Source organism: Gracilinanus agilis, chromosome 3 (assembly GCF_016433145.1).
Source record: "Gracilinanus agilis isolate LMUSP501 chromosome 3, AgileGrace, whole genome shotgun sequence".
Classification (NCBI taxonomy): domain Eukaryota; kingdom Metazoa; phylum Chordata; class Mammalia; order Didelphimorphia; family Didelphidae; genus Gracilinanus; species Gracilinanus agilis.
Window position 1 is genome coordinate 309,030,246 of NC_058132.1, and position 23,639 is coordinate 309,053,884.

General features: G+C 35.2%; 1 protein-coding gene across 1 annotated transcript in view; it reads left to right on the forward strand.

The window, feature by feature from the left end:
* Positions 1-12,915, forward strand: part of EPB41L5 (erythrocyte membrane protein band 4.1 like 5) — a 74,551-nt gene extending 61,636 nt beyond the window's left edge. The window contains exons 11-16 of the mRNA XM_044669926.1: positions 865-1,034; positions 3,109-3,215; positions 3,927-3,954; positions 8,516-8,558; positions 9,125-9,234; positions 12,735-12,915. Coding sequence (XP_044525861.1) covers positions 865-1,034; positions 3,109-3,215; positions 3,927-3,954; positions 8,516-8,558; positions 9,125-9,234; positions 12,735-12,915 — 639 coding nt within the window. The remainder of the gene's footprint in view (positions 1-864; positions 1,035-3,108; positions 3,216-3,926; positions 3,955-8,515; positions 8,559-9,124; positions 9,235-12,734) is intronic.
* Positions 12,916-23,639: the final 10,724 nt, after the last annotated feature.

Below are 23,639 nucleotides of genomic sequence, written 5' to 3' on the forward strand. Positions count from 1 at the left end.
TAACATATATGGGTTATGATTTTAACTGTTATCTCCCAATAAGACTAATGATCTAAGAAATAGCTTTATTTTACTAAATAACTCTTATAGCCTTTGTCTCAGTTGTATGAACTATGCGGTTTATTTAATTTGTAAGTAAAATAAAAGGCATTAATCTCTTAACTCTCTTAAGGTTTTAGGGAATTTTAAGACATATTACTTACTGTGGTATGTTTTATGGGAAAGCTAACACTGTTTAGAAGAGTACCCAGTAACGAAATGATAGTAAACTAATGCCAGTAGCCATTTTGAATCTGCTCTAGCCTGAAAATAAAGCAATCAACCATAGGCTACAAAATTATCTTTTTGAAAACAGGGTTTAAATATTAAACTATTGTATTTTTTAAACCTAACACAATGCCATTTATATATGATATCAATGTCAAATGATAGTAATATTTCCTCTAACTTAAGCTTTTTAAGACATCATTGTTAATGTAATTAATTTTAACAGCCTCTTTTCAAGAAAATAGACAAATTAATTCATCTTAATTGAGAGGAATAGGATTGAACATCTCATTTGTATAATGGCCTCACTGTTACTACTTATTAGTGCCAAGGAGAATTTTTTTTATTATGTGCAAATCTGTGCATTGAGGTCACCTAGTGAAACAAAAAAGCATATCTTGAGAGACTTTAGTTATATATTGTATAGAAATATGAATCACTTACCCTAAACTCCCTTTTGGACTCAGAAGATAACAAACAAGTGTCTATCTTAGTTTGTCTTAGTAGAGAACAAACTAGATATTTAAATAAAATAAAAATTGATTCATCTTTGCCCTAATGAAACCACCTGTCTTGCATAATTTTTTTATTTTCCAGGGCAAAGAACAGGAGCACACATTTGTCTTTAGACTAGAACACCCAAAAGCTTGCAAACATTTATGGAAATGTGCTGTGGAGCATCATGCCTTCTTCCGTCTCAGAGGACCTGTACAAAAAGGGTCTAATCGATCAGGATTTATTCGTTTAGGTTCACGATTCAGATACAGGTCAATTTCTTGTTATACTTGTTATACTATACTATAAATGTCTTTCATTGAATCATAGGATGTTGAAGTGGGAAAGAACCTTGGAGAACCAAAATAGTTTATTTCACTTCATATTATAGATATGGAATGTAAGGTCCAGAGTAATGTTTTCATTTTTCCCCAAGAATTCTTTTTTTTTTTTTTTTGAGCAATGAATAAAAGTGGTTTTTGTTTAGTGGCTTAGAGTTCATAGGAAAACAGTACAAGGTTTTGGACAAATGTAAAGGATTAAATTTTGAATTTTAGAATTTTTCTAAAATTCAAAATTTAATTTAGAATATTTTCCTGCTCATTATTCAAAACAACCACAGTGTGGACTGGCTTATAAGCCAGATTTCTTTTCTTAGAACTTTTCAAACAGAAATAAGTCTTTTTTAAGTTTAATAACTTATTTAAAAAAAGTTTTTTTTAAGTTTTAAGTTTTTGGAAGTTGGGAAAAGAAAATGATTTCCTTAAATATTTCTCAATAGGCATTAGGGATAGGGCCTAGATCTATGATTTCCTTAGTGCATTTAAAAGATTTACCCAGAGGTGCATAGTCAGTTTTGTGTCAGAGGTGAGAATTGAACCCAGTCCTTTTGACTTTGAGACCAGCTCTCTAATCTACTAATGTCCCAAGGAAAATTGACTTTAAAAGCTGACAGGAGGGTCAAGACCAACAAAGAACCACACAGAAAGATCTCTTTGAGCAGTGACAAAGTTTAATGAATTGGGGTATACACTTTAAAGGGAAAATGACGTAGGCTAAGCGATTAGGTAAGCCTTTTGCAGGGACAGTGGTTAGTAATAATTTACAAGATAGAGACATTGACTTAGTTTACCTCACCAAAACTTAAGATTTTTCTATAGGATAATACTTCAGTATGTCAGTGTATAACTGTCTAACAGAGTTTCTCATAGAATTCTTTCACCAGTAATTTCTTGGCAGTACATACAGTATTTGTGAAGGAGATGGATTAAGTTTTCATGCTGGGGGGTCAGATGGGGGAGAGCTATGTGTCTGGCTCTAGCCAGCTGATGGCTCTGATTTATTGGGGCCTACTCTCACTACTGGGGGGCTACAAAAAGCTAACTTATTTTCTGCCTCATCCTCATTCCCATCCAAAAGAGAAAATTCACAAGTTCTTAAATCACTTGGTAAGGTTGAGGCTTGACAGAAGTCAGTTTTTTAAATCATCCCTGAGATAAACTTGGTAATGTAGATTGCCTTCCTACCCACCAGGGTAAAAGATAATGCCTAAAGAATGATCAAGATAATAATTATAAACGATATTTAATTAAAAAATCCTAGCTATCTGCAGTCCCCTCTCAGTACTAAAATCCCCATTTAGGAAAGTGATACTTCAGGGTTTGTCCTGAGAACATCAGAATTTAGCTCACTTTCTAGGTTATTCCATCAGCTCACCTACTAGCAATCAATGAACATTTTGAAATCACATTTTTTTTATTAAAAGACAGCCAAACATAAATAGGATCCAAACTGAAGTCCAGTTCAGGAACAAATTCACAGCATTAGTAGAAAAGTCCCTGAAGTATAGTTTGATTTGGAAGTTTCTCTGTACCCATTTGGTGGCTCCTATTCATGTGTACTACCCTGCCAGGTCCCCACAGCCTGTCCCAGGAATCCTTAACTACCTGTTCGATGCCACTGGCATTCCACCCCCACTCCACAGGACATGGTGAAGCTTAGGGAACCCCCTGTTGTTTGCCCTGGAAATAAAGTAATTCCATGTTTACATATTCCTGGAAAATTCTTCTTCCTCCTGTTTCATAGTTCTTTTTTCCTAAAGTCAGACCTGCAGTATGCTCTCAGTGAATGCCTACATTCTGGGAAATGGAATCTTTTCTCCACTGTCACCTGGTATGCCACATAGCTTCAGAGCCGTTGGTCATCCTTTGAATGCAAAGAAAATGAAACCTAAGCTGGGGCTTTGAAAATAAACTGGCAATTGTATCTGTCTGTCTTGTATGTATCAGGTTATCCTCAACTGTGGATTCACTGTTGTGTCTCATAATTTGTTTTACTCTAATGTAGTGGGAAAACCGAGTATCAGACCACAAAAACCAATAAAGCAAGAAGGTCAACGTCCTTTGAAAGACGACCCAGCAAAAGGTATTCCCGACGAACACTGCAGATGAAAGGTAGAGTATGACCATTTTTGTTAGCACCATCATTACTCACCATTGTTTCTTTCAACTCTGGTATAATTTATTTTAAAAGTATTTATTTCTGGTATAATTTATTTTAAAAGTATTTATTTCGTCATCATAGGATCATGTTTAAGGAGGCTTATCACTGAATCTCTGTAACTAAAATACTTTTTCACCATAATAAATTCAAATCTATAGCTTTCTTGTGCACTCCCTCATGAGTTAATGGAGAAAAATGTTGTCCATGCTAAATAGAGATGAAAAGCCATATGAAACTCTGATATTTGCATCGTCCTTTATTATCACAAAGCATTTTCCAGCATTATTTAATTTAATTCTTATAATTAAGATAGGTGGGAAAGATTGTGTTCCCATTTTACAAAGGAGGAAATTGAGACTCAAAAGCTGGGACCTTCTAATCACAGAGATAGTAAAGTAATGGCCTCTGTATTTGAATCCATTTCATTGTTTAAGTTGATTTTTTTACCACCCTAACCTGCCTTTCTGATTTCTGTCAGAGATTAAAACTTTTATATACTTGTCAAAAGAGTATTCTTCCCTGGGTTGTGCCTCATTCTTTATCATAGTTAACTCTTGTTCTCTACAATAATGTTTTCAAGTAAAACTTTTGTTTTGATGAACTGAATTAAACAGTGGTTGTAAGATTAATTGAAGATAATCTTTTTTCCCTCTTACTCCCAGCAAATGCAACAAAACCTGAAGAATCCAGGTGAGTAATATATCAACTTTTGGGATTGCAATGATCTGCTTTTGGGGCTGGGGTTAAGGGATTGGGGGATAATGAATACTGTAAACTAAGGGTATTTTGGTAGCATATGTAAAATTAAATTTGGTCATCCAGGAGTTAGCATGATTTACTAGACCCTTACTATGTGTCAGGCACTGTGCTAAGAACAACATGACAATATTTATTTTTCAGGTAAACAGATTTGAATTCTTCTAGATAAATTTCTAGAACTTAGATGGTTATTTTCAATGGCTTACTTTCCTCTTGATATCTGATCAATGTTTATTTTCCCTCTTAAACCCATTCTGCAACGTAGGTACTATTGAACTAAAGTGGAACAGAGAGAAAAGTAACTTTTTTGAGGTTTGGGGGTGAGACCTTCTGGACAGTAGATTAGATGAGGGAAAAACGAATGTGTTCATGCTCACTGTGCAGCCTGACTTAAGGAAAAATATAAATTTCCACTAGTGGAAAATGCCCAATAATAGTTAAGAAATATTTATTAATCACCTCTTATGTGCCAGGGTGTTTGCTAAGCATTGGGAACGCAAAGAAAGTAAAAAGTAATCTCTGCTAAGGAGCACATAACCAACTGGGGAAGCAACATGCCAACTATCTATAAACAGGATACATCCAGAATAAATTAGAGATAATTAACGGAAGGAAATCATTAGAATTAAGGGTATCAGGAAGGACTTTGTATTAAAGATGGGATTTGGCAGGAAATTGAGTGAAGCCAGAGATGAAGAGGGAAAGCATTCTAGGGATGAGGACAGATAGTAATAAAGCTTAGGGGTTGGGGTTGCAGGTTATAGGGAGAAGTTGAATGACAATAGATTGCCATCAGATAAGGGAATTTTGGAGCTTGTGAACACATGGAAATGATGTATTTGTGAATTGGGAGAGCAGATCATTGGAAATTATTAACTTGGAAGAACTGTGAAATTAAGGCGTTTGAGGGAGTAGCAGTATGTATGTATGTTGAAGTCCTATAGTATGTGAGGATAGGTGTTGAGAGAAAAATTTTCAGCTAGACCCTGAGCTCTTAAAGGAAAGAATGGGAGCCTCTTGGAGGTCAGGAGGCCACAGCAATCAGAATGCTGATGGTATCATCCATGTAGGGTCTGAGAATCATGTATTTATTCTCCAAATGTTAGAATTCTGTGAAGATGATCTGAAGCAAACAGTTCCCATTTGCTAATACTGTTAGATTTTCAGATTTTATATAGTATGAATGAAGTCTTTATATATTTTATATTACAAATTAAATTACAAAAGCCCTAGTAGTAAAATATACTCCTCCTTTAAAACAAATAAAAAGTAACAGTTCTAGAAAAAAAAGCAAGCAATATATAGGTATTTACATGCTTTGGTATTAAATAGTACTTTAGGGATTGCAAAACACTTGATATTTATTAACTCGTTTGATCCTCTTTATGAGTTAGGTACTCATTCTCATTTAGAGATGAAAAAATTGAGGCTGAACAAGGTTAAGTCATTTAGGGTCACACAGGCAGGCAGTTAATGTCATGGGTAGGAGAGAAAGCAATTGAGTAAAATATCAACCAAGTCTTAATTATAATTTTAGTGTTTCACATTCATAGTTCCCCATCTCCCAAAGAGAAGAAGGAGCATTTCTTTTTTTCAGGAACAGATTTGGTCATTATCATTACATAGCATTCAGTTTCAGATTTTTTTATTCTTTCCATTTCTGAACCATTGTATATGTTGTATTCCTGGTTTCATTTACTTCATTCTGCTTTAGTTTCCCCAATGCTTCCTTTGATTCTCTAAATTCTTCATTTCTCATAGCATAAGTTATATTCATGTACCACATTTGGTCATCTGTTCCATGGTCTAGGATAATCTATTTTGTTTACTACAGTTCTTTACTGCCACAAGAAAATATGGCTTTATGATGCCTCCCAGTGCAATCTCTGTGTGTGTTTGTGTGTTTTTTTTCCCCTAAGTACTTTCTTTCTCCCTAAAATTTAGTTTCTTATCAGGTTTGTCAAGTAAGTGAATTGCTTGTCATCCTGGTTGGTTTATTTCTGTCATAATTCTTTTAAAGTTTCATTTGCCTGAAAAATGCTCAAGAACTATATCTTTTGTAAAAAATACAGATATTGGGTTCCTGATTTTTTTTCTGTGTGTTTATATTCATCCAAATATAATGATTTAGACTCAACAAACCATTATTAGATAAAATAATTTCTCTGAAAGTTACAAGTAGATACTCTGATTATTCCATGTAGTATATGAATATCACTCACATCATCAGAGAGGAGAATGTGAATCACCGTTTTGGATTCTCTTTGGTTCTAGATTCAGATATCAGGAGTGGCTAGTTACCATTATTATACAGTTATATTATAAATATGTATACAAATTTTTGCTTCGTGGAGCCATGGCAAACAGAAAGTTTCTCTTAGTCATAAAAAAGTTTGATTTTAAAAACTTCCAAACATTGTACAGATTGAATGAACCCCCTATTTAAAAAAATCTCCTAGTGACTAAAATGACTGCTACACTTTTATCTGTTCTCTCATGCCCTTGCTTCTTCCATGATTATTAATCTGTTATGATTCTCTTCTAATCTAAACTATCACGCTTAATGAAACTGTTCCCATTTTGGCATCTGACAGTTTTCACTCAAATTTGGAAGGGAATCAGCCTTGAAGGTAAAAAACAATAGAGAGGGAAATTGTGGGTTCAATTACATATTTAGTTGATAAAGTATATAAATGAGAAAAATGGGTCAGAATTAGAATACTTCTTTTTACATGATAGACCTTGAAAAAGGGAAATCCTCTTTGGACCCCCACAGTAAGCAAATAATGTTCTTAGTTTTTAGTAGAATTCCCCTTTAGAGTCAAGTAAAATTAGAGTAGTGGCCATTGTTTCTTATAGAAGTATTATAAGAATGAATTTGTAACTTGGTTTTTGGAACTCGTTTCTTACTTCATACAACTAGGGCTTGGACGTCTCTTTTACTTGTAATTGCAACTGTTCCTCTCCACCCTGGAACTGTGACCCAGGAAGAGGATAATGGGTGATAGCTGCCAGCTGGCACTGTTTCCTGGTCCTAACACTTGATTCAGGGTTCCCCTGCGATCTCTTCTTCCCCTCTGCTTATAGCTCTGGTGTTCAGCCTTAACCCCCTTCCCTGATTGCTAGAATTTTTATTATTATTGTTGCTACTTCCTCCACTGCCCCTGTATTCCTAATCAGCCCTTGCCCAGGTGTCCATAGACCTCTTGTCTATCTTCCTAAGCTTCTTTGAATCAGAAAAGTTACTAACTTTACCTTGGTTTCCTGGACACAATTTGGTCTGGTACATTTTCTAACCTGGGTGAAAATACTGACTCCTTTTCTGCCATTTTGACTCTATCCCCGAGCCAAGAATCTGGTACAGAGTAGGTACTTAATAAATATTTTTAATTGAAAGTTAATGCAAATGAATAAAGGGAAATAATAAATGTATAATTTATTTAAACTTGCAGAATTGTCAAAATAGAAAATTACATATCCAACTGTTTTGTATTGGGAGGAAACGAGGTGTCAAAATTTTTTATCAAAATGACTTTAAGTAGTAACTAAAGGCTCGGGAAAAAGAAGACAATGTGGTATGGTGAAATTAGTCCTATATTTGGAACTATCAAACCTTGATTCAGATTGTACTTCTACCATTTACTGCCTGGATGTTCTTGGGAAAGTTGTTATCTATTTAGTCTCTAGTATTTCATCTCTAAAAATGAGAATTATTGGACCTCAAAGGCAGCTGTACTTTATAATGAAGCAAGCCATTAAACAAAGACTTAAGGGGTTCTTCTATGGTTAAAGAAGTATAATCAGTTGATGGTTCCCTCAGGGATCAATTTTAGAACCAGTTCTACTTGTTTTTTTAAAAAATCATTTATTGGAAGGAAGATGGACACTGTAAACTCAATCTGAAACTAACACTGGCTGGTATAGGAAGAGAAGAGAAAAGCAGTGAGGGTGATCCATGAACACATTGGAAAATAGCAGAGAAACTGAATGGATACTTTGAAATGGTGGCTTTTAGCAAAGGATTGTCATAAGTTGTTTGGGTAGCTGAAGGAAAATATATCTGATACATTATGGATGTGGTAGATGGTGGCACCTGCTGGTAAAATTTTATATCATAGTCCGATTCTATTTAGTCCATGATAAATCTCATAAGAAAAGAGAAGAGAGATTACAGGAATTTGTTGTGGCCCTACATAAAAGAAAGTACTGTTAACTTGCCTCACATATAGAGAATGTCAATCATTGCCAATTGAATCAAGCCTCAGCTTAAAAGCAAATGATTCCTGATAACATATTCTGAAGTGGAGATGATAATAATTAACTTTGCTGCAAAAATATCCATCTGCTACCTTTATTCCTTCTGTCTGAGATAAATGTATATTTTTATCTACACATAGATAGATATACATGTAGATAAAATGTAGATATAGAACTATTAAAAACTAAATCCTGAAATTTAAAAAAATTAATTTTGAATTTTTTTCAATTGTAGTCTCCAGAAGAATGTTTCAATCCAGAACAATGGATCTCAACAAGTAAGTAAATCTTTAGGATTCTTAAAATATACTAAATAGCAAGAATTTTTAGGCCAGTATACTCACTTTCTTCTTGTATGTTATTTTATTGTTACATCCTCATGTATGTCAGTTTAGTAGGAAAAAGTCAGTGGTCTGATATTTGGGGCATCAAATGTTAGTGATTGAGGTTGGGCAAGTTACTCTCTCCATGTGTCAACTTCTCTTTCTATAAAGTTAATAATTTTACCATTATGTCTGGTGTCTCTTAGTATTGAAAGGATCCCTCTGTAAACATCTATTCAAAATTTCTTACCTCTGCAAAGAGAGATGAGATGAAAAGCACTCTAAAGAGCAGCTAGATAGCACAATGAATAGAGCACCAGACCAAAAAAAAGTTCTTGAAGCTCCTCTTAGAGTTTCTATAAATCTTCAGCCACTGTTTGCATTGCCTTCAATCACCATTCAGTATTCAACTTTTGGGAGTTTGTATACCTGTTAGGCTTTCTTCTTTCCTGTCTTCTATGTAGGCTGTTTGTTCTAAAACATTTAGGTAAAATTATTATTTTCATATTTTGTTCCCTAAGGTTAGGGGTACAAGATTGCCTGTAATCTCTTCCATTCCTTCTGGTCCTATTCTGGTGGAGATAGAGAATCTTCCAAGGAGTCCAGGAATGAGCCACCATGACAGAAAATGGTTTGTAAAGCCTTAATTCCAGAGAAAATGTAACTTGTATGCATGCAATCCAAATATTTAACCTTACTCTGAATTTAATGATAAGATTATTTAAGACAAACTACTCATATTTGTGACAGTTCAACCCTGGGAGGATAGGGAAATAAAATTTGTTGGTGAGAAGGATCCTATAATATGCTTATCTTAAGTGATTGCTAACTGCCCTAAGCTTCCACTTGACATGTTTTTGGAGGGTTTACTGCAGTATTTTTTTCCAAAGAGGAAAAAACACCTCTCCCATGGTGCCTTTTTGTAACTACTTCACCTCCAAAGGAGAAGCTAGTGGAAAATAAGCTTCATTGAGGGGAAAATGAGGCTACAAAACTATGTAGAATCAGGAATATTACTATATAGATTCAACTATGTAGAATCAGGAATATTACTTTCTACAAAATGAAAGGCAATTAAAAGATGATGAGAGGGATAGTGAAGTGGATTGGTAGACTAAGAGCTAGACTTGGAGGTGGAGGTAGGAGTTCAAATATGAATATAGACACATCTTATCCATGTGACCTTGGGTGAGTTACTCAACCCCAGTTGCCCAGCTCTTATTGCTCTTCTGTCTTGGAGCCAGTACTTGGATTGATTCTAAGGCAGAAGATAAGGATTGAAAAAAGATGACAAAAACAAAATTGTTTTGAATTTTGAATTGTTAGAATTTTGTCTATTTTACATCTTTTTTCCATGATTTTAAGCACATAGATATGAATAGTTTGTCTGTTGGGTATAATCAATGGATCTTCTCTTTTTTCAAGCAAATGAAATGAAAGCAAGCTAAGCTTCCTTAGAAATATTTAATTTGGGCGGTTTATATTGGGTGCTGCATGTATTCCATTATGTTAATCTGTGACGGCAAAATAGATAATCAAATGGATTTTTCTTTGTCTTTCTTGCTCTTAGTTTATTTAGTATCTGAAACCTAATGGGTTGTCTGTGGTGATCTCAAGGTTTCATTCGGCTCTTTATGCAAGCGGCTCTTCCTTCTCGGTGGTGGGCGAACGGTGGTTGGTGATTATTTTCGTTCAGTCTTCTCCATTTGATTTTTTTTTTTTTAACTTTTCTTTTGGCCTAACTGCAAGGTGCTTTGCGGACACTGGGTAATTCCTTAGGTGGGAATGTTTTGACTTCAGCTCCAAATAGGTCTGACCTAGGCTTCTTTTTCATTCTCAGTGATTTAGAATTAAGACTCCTGAATCCCAGATTTAATTGCCTCTCCTCATTGTCCCTCCCTTTAAGTTCTTTTAAATTATGCCTTGACATCCTTTCCAAAGGCTAAAACCCAGCCATATTGGATTTATTTCTTAAGATATTTATTAGTACTTACTCCCATTGGCAAGAACAATCTGCACTCAAATGTACTTCCGCTGAAATAGATACTAGGTCATTATTTTGAGGCTAGTTACATTTATAGTGGTGTGAGTGTGCAGTCTGCCCTTTGTTATAATACTAAAACATTTATTAAGGTGGTAAACTTTAATTTATAGATCCATAATTCTGCTAAATGTGATCTGTAATTCCTTTTGAGTTAAATAGAAATGACTGTCAGAAAGAGGAGAGGTATTGAGTGTCAGTGGTTTAAAAAAAATTCCGGAAAAAAAAAAGAACAATTTGGAGCTGTGTGTCATCTTTGTACATTGTGCTGAGATCTACTAGACTGGAATGGAGCAAAGTGGTGATACTGACAAAACATAATGAGCCCTCTCATTCCTAATCAGAGGGATGCAACTGAATGTATGCTGTCATTTCTTGGAAGCTGATGGATTTTTCTGCCTTTAATCCAAAATGCTTACTGTCCATAACTGGCTCATTTCTTTTGCATGCTTTGATTGTTGATTGTCAGTTTATTTTGTTTCTTTCAAACAAAAATAGACCTCCTCTAGAAATTAATAAATTGGTAGGATTTTGAAATGCAAAGTGCACATTACAAAAATTGGGAATGACAGTGGTAGAATTGACTGACATGTGACCTGTTAGAAGTTTTTCTCTTTCTCTTCTTTGTTAAATAAAAGGTGTGTTCCCCATTGTACTACCGTAATGGTGTATTAAAGGTCAGCAGGCAGAAGATCAGATTTTAAAACTACCATCATTTGGGAAAATGAGGCTCATGTGAATGACTTTCATACAACCATAAAAACAAAAATTAGCTACCTAAATACAAATTAACATTTTTGAAGCACTTGAAACCTTTCTGAATTGACTTGTAGTCAAAAAAAATCATAGTCTGTGGATTTAAATTTTGTGAATCAGTTTAGATGAACATGTTTCCAGTGATGGGAAACAAAGCAGTTTGCTTCCAAGTTTAGTCCACATCATTTATTGAATATCTGAGGAATAACATTGGTTTTACTGTAACTGTATTAAAATCAGAGGGACCCATTTTGAAAATACAGATCTAATGCATTTAAAAATCTATTCTAACTTTGCCTCTTATTTCTTAGTGTACAAAAATTTGTTTTTTGCATTTAATAGAAAGGAGTAGCAAATTTCTGAAGGAGGACTATTATAAGTATTAATGAGGGATCTGACATAATTAAATCTTACCATAATCTTTTGTTACTTCTTGACTTTTCAGTTGTGATTCAATAGAGTAGTGCATGTTAAAGGATACTAATGAACATATGAATCTTTATTTTCTGGAAAGGAGCAGAGAATCTTATGACATTGGCTGTGCTTGATAACTCCTATCTTGTGTTTTATTTTAATAAAGATTGAGAGAATTCTCCAATGTTAACCTTGAAATGCTGACTCGTGAATTTCCATAACACATCACTGATAATTGTGAAAAACAATTCAAAATTCAGTTGCTGTAGTATAATTTATGTGCTATAAATTATTACTCCGTAAGGATTCCTAAATTCATCTATCGGATTCCTGTTATTTCTTATTTTAAGAATGATGTTTTCAAAAAACCTTTCTTTCATACTTGCTTTTGTCCTTGTGGCAAAAATCACAATTAGAAGACTGGACGGTATAATAATCTTTATCAAATGTCCAGATACTGTTGAAGCTCTTACTTTAAATGACATCAAGTATAGGTACAATGTGATAACTTTGCTCTTTGGTAAAACCCAGATTTGAGAAACCTGCTCTTATACCAAGAGTATCTATTTTTTCTTTTTTTAAATGAGTGAGATGCTATTGTTTTTTAAATTCTATAGTTGCATGGAATAGAAGTTTGTTTCTATTTTTGAGTTGTCAATTAAGTCCTTTAATACTGCCACATGTATACTTTTTAGTATAATTCTTGGCATTGATATGACATCTGTAGTATGGCAGTAATAAAGGGCTTACTTTGATACATGGGAGTTTATATGTGTCTTTTCTCTTTGTTTTCACTCCTCATACTCTTCTTGCTTTTCCCACAACCCCTTTTGTCACCTGATCTTTTTACCTCTTGTACTTTCCACCCTGTCTATTTCTAATGACTAACTGTGCTCCCCTCCCCCTCCCCAACCATCCAGGCTATCTGATGCCAGTGATCGCTGTCAACGTGGTGGAACCCAGTGGAGCACAGGGGCCTTGCCACCACCCCAGGCTGCTTGTAGAAACTACACTGACTTTGTCCATGAACGCAATGTGAAGAATTCAGGAGTCCATCGTGATGTTGACTATACTGTCCATGCAGCCATGACTGACATATAATTAATTGGTGGTTAGCCTGATTTAAGGCATTGGGACTGCTTTTGTGATGCCATCTGGTGGTGTTCTTTTACCAAGATGCCTTAAATCAAACTGAGGGAAGTTGAGGGGAAGCCAGTTTTAAGTGCCAAGTTTTCCTTTGTGTGGTGCTTTTTTGTACTGAGCCCTTTGGAGAAAGGGAATAAGAAGTTATGTGACACAAATGATAATGCTAAGTATTCTTGTGTTGAAAAGGGTTTGCATATTGTAATTTTAATGTTTTCTTAATTTAAGTATATTAGGTCTTTGTTGAGTGCCTTAGCAGAAGATCTTTGTGTATGTATGTGTATACATATACAAACACATGGATATACATACAAGATGGGCTATTCACCTCATAGTAAAAAAAATCATAGATTCCTTTTTACTTGAGAGAAGAAAGAGAAAAGCCTTAAAATTTGGAAGAAAATGGCATTTATTTTATCTGTGTACCTAGAGATTTTTATTTTAGTTGTTTATAATATATATTTTGAAGGTAAGAGTGTGATTTAACTTAAAAAATTAAAATGCTGCTTGTAATCAGCCATTCAGAAATGCCTAAAATAAGATTTTTAATCTACTCCTAACCGTAATTTTGATAAACGATTTCAGTTAGTAAAATAAATTTACTGCTGAACAATCATATTAATTGAAGACTAGATTTCTATTTTGTTTCCTTTTTGAGGAGTCAACAGAGTTTTCTTCATGTTAGCACCAGATTGACTGGTGTCAGATCCAGTGAAATGTACTGTGATAGGTATTCTATGTATCCCCTCTTAAACTTTAACAAGAAAAAAGTTTTAAAATGGAAACAAATCATTGATTCTGATTATTAGAATTCTCTATAAATCCTGGGCATTAATTGTCAAAACTTGTTTTGTTCAGTTGTTAGAAGCAAACCAACTATAACTGATAGTTTTTTTCTAATTTCTTTCAGAGATATTCTGAACTTATACCTTTCTCTCTTACCTACATTGGAGAATTTGTGTAGTCATTTTTTTTCTCCAGTTTAAGAATGTATAATCTGAAACAATGATGTAAAACTCAAATAGAAATGAATCCCTACAAGCCAGGCCACATATTGAATTAGAAAGCCAAATTAACATCACAATTAATGTCTATGTTGTAATTTTATTTCATTTTAAAAAACATTTTCCAGTAGCTTTTAAATTAAATTCAGGCCATGCTGGGGCTGAGTTGGACACTTCTCATTTCAAACAATAGATAGTTGAGGGTTGTTTTTTTCTTTATTTTTAAATTAGTCTTTGAGTGTATCATGTTCTGAGAATTCTTAATACTTCAAAGTAATGAAGTAACAATAAATTTAAATTCAGGAGGAGATAGAAACAAATGTTGCTCGTATATCTGATGAAAAGCTGCTACTTCTCAAAATTCTTTAGATTTAAGGCAGGGTTTTAGAGTGCTTCTGTTCTGGGTTTATGGATATAAGCAGAGAGCAAATAGAATGCAGGATTTAAACAAAGGACATAACTAAAGAGAGGTAATAATAATTAGAAAGTAGTATTTGCTATTGGTAACACCTTTGTCACAGCCATCTCTCCAGGGATTGACCATGCCACCATGGACCATCATCAATATGTTTTTTAAGAAGCTGCTAATTTTATCTTTCAGGGACACACTAAATAATATGATGCACAGTTATAATTTCTCCTAAATGAAGGAAGCTTTTATATGTGACTTTTAATTGGAATTTTTTAGTTTGAGGCTGTTCAGATTAATGTGGTCAGCAAGGCACCAATTGTGTTATAAGAAACCAAAACTACCTGATTCATGGAAAAGATGTCTTAGTTGGTAAACTAGGTCTTTTAGGGCTTCCCAGCCATATTTCCCAACCTTAGGCTTGATCTGAACCAGGAGAATAAATCAAATAGAGGAGTTCCTGCAACTAATTATTTGGTCATGATCAAATTAAGCCCTGCTTAAACACTGCTGTATTCAGGGAAGCCTGGAGTGGGATTAAATTTGCATTGGTTTAATTAATTTCTTCAACAGAATCATAAATCCTAATGTCCATGTGAATCGTTAGTGATGACCATTCCCACTTAATAGATAGTAAGATTTAGGGGAATCAGTGATTCAGTTAAAATGTCATTTGTTTTCTGATGATTGCAATTATTGCAATTTTATGTTCACAAAATATTTGAAAACTTTCCCCCCATACTTTTGCTCATCTTTGTTACAAATTGCTCATATAATCATAGGAGGATGACTTTACAAAGAGAAGTAGGGTTTTATTCATTTGTCCTTTACTTTAAAGAAAAAAAAGTTTCATATTAGAGGCAGCTAGGTACCTCAGTGAAATTGGACCTGGAGCCAGGAAGAGTTTAAATGTGTGACTTAGAATCACTTACTAGCTGCGAAACTCTAAATAAACTCTTTCCACCTCAGCTTTGTCATCTGAAAAATAGAGATAATAATAGCACCTATCTCCCATTCATCTCACTTTGGAGACAAAGTGAGATATTATTTGTAAAACTTTTTGCAAACTTGAAAGCAATATGTAAATATCAGCTGTCCAAGAGAATCAGTTTGGTGTAGTAGATAGGTCACTGGACTAGAAGTCATGAAAACCTAAGTTCAAATCCTGCCTGCCTCAGGACCTTGGGGCCAAGTAATTTAACCTCTCTGACTCAGTTTCCTCTTATGTAGAAATGAGAAAAGTTGGGTTTGTAGGCCTCTTTGGTCCCTTGCTATTCTTTAAAGTCTGATCCTATGGCATATGTTTGAAAATACTTTAAAAATAATTAATAAAATATAACCCAGACATCACTTCCTGAGTTCTTTCTTGAATTACAGAAGAAAGATATCACCTTGTGAACAGCTAGGTGGCACAGGCAGAAAAGCAGCCAGTCCTTGAGTTGGGAAGACCTGTGTTCAAATGAAACTTCAGATTCTTAATACCTGTTTGACCCTGGGCAAGTCACTTAATCCTGTTGGCCTCAGTTTCTTCATATGTAAAATGAGCTGGAGAAGGAAATGGCAAACCACTCCAGTATCTTTGCCAAGAAAACCCCAAGTGAGGCCACAAAACCTCGGACATGACACAACTGAAATGGCAAATGACTGAGCAACAATACCAGCAACATCACCCTATATTTCTTTGGATGGAACTTTATGCACTGAAATGTTAGAACAAAGGAAATGTCTTTTATAAATTCAAGACAGAGAAGCAGGCTTCTTCCTGAAAAGAGTGGTTGGTAGCAAATCTTTTTAGGGATGGAACGTTGCACTGATCACAGGAACTAAATTATTAATTGTGCATTCTTCTGAGTATGTGTGGTAATATAATACTTTTATTACTCGGTGTGTTGGAACACTTATGTGTATTACTGAGAAATAGTAAGTATATCTTTTCATACTATCTTTCCTTGTCCAGTTTTTTTTTTTTTTTTTTTTTAACCCATACCTTCCGTCTTGGAGTCAATACTGTGTATTGGCTCCAAGGCAGAAGAGTGGTAAGGGTAGGCAATGGGGGTCAAGTGACTTGCCCAGGGTCACACAGCTGAGAAGTGGCTGAGGCCAGATTTGAACCTAGGACCTCCCGTCTCCAGGCCTGACTCATTCCACTGAGCTACCCAGCTGCCCCCCCTTGTCCAGTTTTTAACTGAACATGGTGTTTGCATCTGAGACTGGATATATAACTGGTTATACAAAGATGTAGAAGATAATCTTTTCCAGTTCCTCCTCTATTCAAATAATGTCTTAACAAGTTCACAGGTGTGAACTGCAGAAGATGGGAATCATACTTTGTTAATGTAGCGGGTGGAGAATTAGGAACATTTATTTTTCACAACCAAGGCACTTTATCTTACATAATACTTGAAGCCCCTAAAAAGTCGTCTTCAACTGCATTTCAATTTCATAAACCAAAAAGGGAGTTGTATAGTTAGAGAATTATGTACCTTGGACTTTATCCCCCGTATTTCCTAGTATTTCCTAGAATTCCTTTTAATCTCTCCACCATGTTGCGTGGGAAGTTCTGTGACTCTGCCTCACTCTCTTTTTTTCTTGCGACCAGGGCTGGGTTAGCTAGCTTTTTTTACTTTAGTTATTATTAATAAACTTTATAAAGCATAATAGTTATTTATTTTAATCTTTACAGAGTACTATCTTGACTTTTTGGTGCTTTGAAAGTTATCTCCCCCTTGTTATCGTATTGCATTAATATACATTTATTAGTCATATCTTCTTTTTTTGATATGAAAGGCAGCATGGTGTAGTGGATAGAGAGCCAGCCTATAAACCAGATCTGGATTCATTCACATCTTGCCTCTGAGTGGAACCTTAGACAAGTTACTTAACATTTTATTGTTCTGGGTAACTTAAACACACAAGGGAATTTCCTCAGGTCCAGTTCATATCCTTATCCTTTAAATCTACTATTTTTCTTCTTGCAATTTCATGATCTAAGTTTTAGTTGTTGGCTGATATTTCTTCCTGGATGTTTTATAGCACCTCAAAGTCAGCTTATCTGTAATTAAACTTCCTTCCCAATTCACCTTTCCTCTGAGCTTTTTTTTTTTTTTTCCAATTGGACATGTTATTCATTTATTTATTTATTTATTTGTTTTTATTTTTTGGTATTTTTTTTATTATTTTGAGTATTTTCCCATAGTTACATGTTTCATGTTCTTTCCCCAAACCCCCTAGCCCCCCTTAACCGATGCACAATTCCACTGGGTTTTACATGTATCATTGATTAAGACCTAATTCCATATTATTGATAGTTGGATTAGAGATATCGTTTAGTGTCTGAGCTTTCTTTTTGCTGTAGATAGCACCACCATCCTCTTTAAAAGAACCTCATTTTCATCTTTTGACTCTTTCCTCTTTCTCACTCTCCTTGCACCACTTGTCAAAGCTACCCTTGAAGTTTGTCTTCTATGTATTAACATTGCCCTCATCCTGTAATTTTCTTGATGTTTAATTCAGACTATCTCATTCTCTTGTTTCATCAGTGAACCAGTTCAAGACGAGCCCATTAAGGGAAATGTGCACTTAGGGACATATTCTATCATTTTTCTGATTCTAAGGGTAGAGAATGAAACTGTCCTTTGCCATCTAGAACTTTAAAAGGATAGTCATAATTTCAACAACCATGAAGTATCCACACTAATGAACCTGCTTTGAATGTGATTTTAAAAGGGAATATTTCCCATGGAATAAAGAGTCATTCACTGGATTTAAATGACCTAAATACAGAGTATAGCTTCCCAGTTTCTTTGGAGTGCATCACCACCAACTTCTCAAACAGGTTGTCAATGAAGAGATTTATTTTTGATATGTACAGAATTATTTTTATATTTGAGTTTTGAATTAAAGGTTCCAATCAGTTCTTTCACCTTTGTACACATTCCTTTGTTCTTAGGAACTCCAAGTAATATGTCCCCATCCCCAAATCTGATTAATAGGTAAGGGAGATAATTAAGCTCTTTCTACTCACTAGGTGACTGACAACTGTTTTCAGTAGGGGTGGGGAGGGGTTGAGAATCTGAATAGACCACCTCTTCATTAACTTCACCAGTCAGGAGATGTTTTGTGATGTCCAAGGGAGGGACTAAATAATTAGCTCAAATTATATTGTGAACTTGTGTGAATGCACTTTCCTGCCTTATGATTGATTATTGAAAGGATCATATGCCATTAATTTATTAGTTAATGCTAATCAATAAAGTGATGTTCTTACCCAGAAACCAGCCTCTTGAAATTTTTAGTTGTCACAGCAAACTTAATGTCATCTTGTCTTACCCCATGTATCTGATCAGTTGCCAAATGTTGCTATCTTCTCAAAATCTCTCAGTGGTCCTTTTCTGTCTGCTCTGACAGCTACTTTTCTAATTCAACCTCCTTATTACTTCTCTTCTGGGTTATTATTGCAGTAGCTTCCTAATTAACCTATCTCCGATTTCTCCCCACTCTAATCCATCTTACACAGAGCTTCCAAAATAATTGTTTTAGTTCAGGTTTAGCCAATCCCCTACTCTACTGTGGGCTTGTGATCATAGAGGTTCTTAACCTTTTTGTATCACAAAGATGTGTATGTAGTCGAAGGAAATGCTATATTTCAACAAAGGGGTAGTAAAAATAACCTTTTCCATCCATGTTTATGGACTCCCTAAAATCTATCCATGGAATAGTTGGACCCCAACTTAGGAACCTTTGCTCTTAAGATATAATAAGACACTCCTCTACTGGGCTTGCAAAACAGTCCAATGCTACCTGGCATCAACCTACCTTTCAAGCTTCATTAAACTTTAATCTCTTTTCTGTATTCTGGCCAAGGACAAATAATGTTTTTCATATGCTACTCCTGTTTGAAGCCTTTCCTGATCTCCTCAGCTGCTAGTGCCCTCCCTCTCTAATCTATTTATTCTATTTGGCCTTAAATGCTTATTGTCTTTTCTGATAGAATACAAAGTCCTGGAGAGCAGGGAATGTATCATTTTTGCCTTTGTATCCCTAGCACTTAGCCAGTACCTAGCACAGTGCCTTAAATTCAGATTGTTCAAAAATCTTCAAAGGCTTCCCATTGCCTGGAGTACTAAAAACATTTCCTTAGCTTTACAGTTGAGGCTCTTCACAATTTGATTCTAACCTACTTTTCTAGCCAGGATTCCCTTCCTAACCTACATGTTTCTGCAAAACGGGATTATATCCTTCACTCTTCTACCTCCATGGATACACACAAACCATTTCCCTGTGCCTAGAATTATCCCTGAGCATTGAAATCATTCTCAGTGCCATCTCTTCCATGAAGCTGTTTATCACTTCCGAGTTGATTTTACTCCTTCTTACCTCAGCTGAAACCATGCTCTTTCCCAAATGACATACTATTTTGTTTAGATCTTGTCTTCATATTGCAGTGTTTATTATCATATTGCTTTGTGTCTTCTCTTCCCCAATTTGGTTGCAGAATACCTAAAGATAGGAAGCTAGGTGGCTCAGTGGATAGAGAACCTGGCCTGGAAATGGGAGGTCCTGGATTCAAATTTGACCTCATATACTAACAACCTGTGTGACCCAGGGCAGATCAAATTTATCCCAATTGCCTAGCCCTTATCCATACTAAATGTCAATTCTAAGACAGAAGATAAGGGTTTAAAAAAGGAAACTAGGTTCAGCTAAACCGTTCCTTCCTAATGAACAAAGACTGATCTGGGGCCAGCTGGGTGGCTCAGTGGATTGAGAGTCAGGCCTAGAGATGGGAGGTCCTGGCTTCAGATCTGGTCTCAGACACTTTCGCAGCTGTGTGACCCTGGCAAGTCACTTAACCCTCATTGCTTAGCCCTTACCTCTCTTCTGCCATGGAATTAATACATAGTATTGATTCTGAGATGTGAAGTAAATACTTAGAAGCAGTTTCTGTCATTAAAACGCTAGGCATTTAACAAATGTTTGCCTAACTTGAATATACTGTGAGTTTGTGACTTGGGCAAATTGTTATATAAAATAATGTCGTTGACACCCTGCCCACTCACTTAGATTACAGAACTACTGAGATAAAACAACTTGGTGGTGTTAGATTGTGTGCAATAGGATATAACGAAAGCTAGATCACCAAGCTTATATGTTTTTTATTTTTTTATTTTTTTTTAAACCCTTGTACTTCGGTATATTGTCTCATAGGTGGAAGATTGGTAAGGGTGGGCAATGGGGATCAAGTGACTTGCCCAGGGTCACACAGCTGGGAAGTGGCTGAGGCCGGGTTTGAACCTAGCACCTCCCGTCTCTAGGCCTGACTCTCACTCCACTGAGCTATCCAGCTGCCCCCCAAGCTTATATGTTTTTATAAAAAACTTATATGTGTGTATGTATATATATATAAAACTCATATAAAGTCCCCTTTTATTTGTTAACTCATTTGTAGAATGTGATACGTTCCATTTGGTGAATTAGAAGGAACACTGGACTTAGATTCAGGAAACCTAGGTTCGTTCTAGTCCCTGCTCTCCCAATCATCAATTGAACCTCAGTTTCCAAATAGTACAAAATGTACTAGTCACTTGCCAGGGTTTTGAGGAAAATGCTTCGTAAACTTGGAACATTATATAAATATTATGTAAAAGTAAGCTGCTGTTATTTAGAAAATGAGGGTTGTAGACTAGTTAATCAATTAAGGTTCCTTCTAGGTCTCATAACTGTAAGTTTAACAGACTTTTTTAGATATTTTGAGCTCTTTGGGAAACTGATCAGATGAGATAATATTTGTAAACTACTTAGCACAGAGCCTGGCACATAGTAGGAAATTCCTACCATTCCTTCCATACTTGCTCCTTCCATTCCCCTCCCCATTGGACTGAAGCACGTTGATGCATGCTTGTAATCCCAGCCAAGGCTAAGGGATCTCTGTTCTACAGTAGGGCTAAGTTGATTGGGTGTCAGCACTGTATGCCATTAATAAGGTGGTTGTCTAAGGAAGCGTAAACCAGCCCAGGGTGGAAATGTAGCTGATTGTTAGTGGAATCTGTAATCTATCCTATGAGTAGCCCTAATATTCCATCCTGAAAGACAAGATAATTGGGAAATACATTTTACTGTAGACAAAGTGAGTTAAAAGTTGTTACTAAGAGTTGAAAAGAAGATAGACAAAAAAGGGTCATAGAGACACAAAGAATAATATTAAGAACTCAGGCCTCACAGAAGGAAAGAGAAAGCTTCCTGCTGTTTATGATGCATTATGGCTTGGTTTCTTCCTGTAAGTGAAAAATGTACACATCAGCCAGAGTCATTAAGTTTACCGTTTCCTCTTGAAAGAATTGTTCTGCTCTCCTTGGTGAGGTCATTAGTCAAGTCAGTGGCTTTCCTCATTAGAAACTGTAATTCTGTATTTTAGGGGTCGTTATTTGAATGACCTTTTTGCATTTTGTTTCTTTATCAGTACTGGCACTTTATGTTAGCAGAGTCAAGAAATAACCCAACTTGGGAAACCATCTTTCTTCCTTTTTATTTTTTTTAGTTCAACCCCTTCATTTTCTTTTTCTGAACTTGACCAACAAACATGGACATTTCTCTATACTAAGAAAAAAAGAGAATTGTATATGAAACTGAATGTATTATATGCAGTTTGCTTTTTATTTACATGTATAATAAATTCAAAACAGTGTCAAAGCTGCCCTCCTTTTCTTTGAGAAGAGCTTTTTTCAGAACTAAGTGTGTCAGCAAGAAATTTCTCAGGGGTGAAACAGATTTGACACCTGATTTTCCTTTAAAACAAGCTAAATAAATAAAATCCTTGTGTGTGTTTTTTTTTCCCCCTTTTTTCTTTTGGTAACATCCAAGCAGATGCTGCTCTACAACCTTTTGCCCTTGAATAAAGACCAGAGTGTAATTCAAAAGTATTATATAGAATTTTAATCTAAAAAAGCACCTTGTTATTTAAAAGTGGTCTCAGCACTAATTCTGAGAACAAAGCATTGGTATAAATATTTTTATCTTCCCTCTCTTGGGTGATTAAAAACTTAAAATTTCTTATTCTCATTTCAATGCCATCTTCCAGTGACTCTCCAATCTCAAATAGAACCCTTTCTAGTAACAAAAACAAAACAGATCGACTCAATTAGAAAATGTTTGCTTCATCCTAAGCTTTTATTCTACCACCTCTAGAGGGAGAGGTAGGAAGTATGTTTCACCATCATTCCTGAGTGATAAGATGTAATTTATATAAATTGCCTTGAACATAACCTTTCCTAAGAGACTTTTTTTCTCCTAATCCCTAATCATCCACTTACTCCTGATTTAAATGAATATCAAAGCAATGCTTTGATAGCTTACCAAACTAATTTACTTACAAATTAAACAAACAAACAAACAGAAACAAAGGAACCTCTTACTCAATTGAAATAGCTTTTCCAATTTTTTGGAAGTAATTATAAACATAGGACAAGTTAGGTTTATTCATTTAAATAGTCATTCTTTTGGTCTCATTACTCATGCCTATTTGATTTCATCTCCCACCATTTTGAGGAAAAAAAGATTCAGAATTTTCCTCTTATTTCGTTTCTTTGAAATAACAGGAGCCATAGTTGTCCCCTCTCCCCCCCAAAAAAGATTAAATTAGAAGAGCATCCAATATTTTTTTAACTGTTTGGAATGTTAGAAGTATGTGATATACCCATATGCCCATTATTTGCTCTACTTTCCTCCCTCTTCATCAGTGATGATGATACTTGAGAGTATATAAAATTTTTGTTTTTCATTCATGTCTCACTCTTTGTGACTCCATTTGGGGTTTTCTTGGCAAAGATATTAGAGTGGTTTGGTATTTCCAACTCCAGCTCCAACTCCAACTTTTATAGAGAAGAAACTGAAGCCCACAAGGTTAAGTGACTTGCCTGGGGTCAAGGAGTCAGGAAATATCTGAGGCCAGTTTTGAACTCAAGATGAATCTGGAGACTAGGCCTGGTACTCCAGCTACTTCACCTAGCTGCCCCTTTGTTTTGGAGACTGGTTCTATTAGGCATCCTAGCCAAATCAGATTTTGGGGGCCTCATAGATTTTATTTGTTGACTGAGAATAGTCCACTAAATTCCTAGGTCTTTTTGGAGAATAATATTCTAGATTTTTTAATGTGATAATTATATCTTTAAGGAGTTTACAGTTGAATAGATTACTAATATAACATGTATTGAAAAATCTTAAACCACTAGTCAATGATTTTGTTTCGGATTTAGTTACCTGTTCTTTTTAGT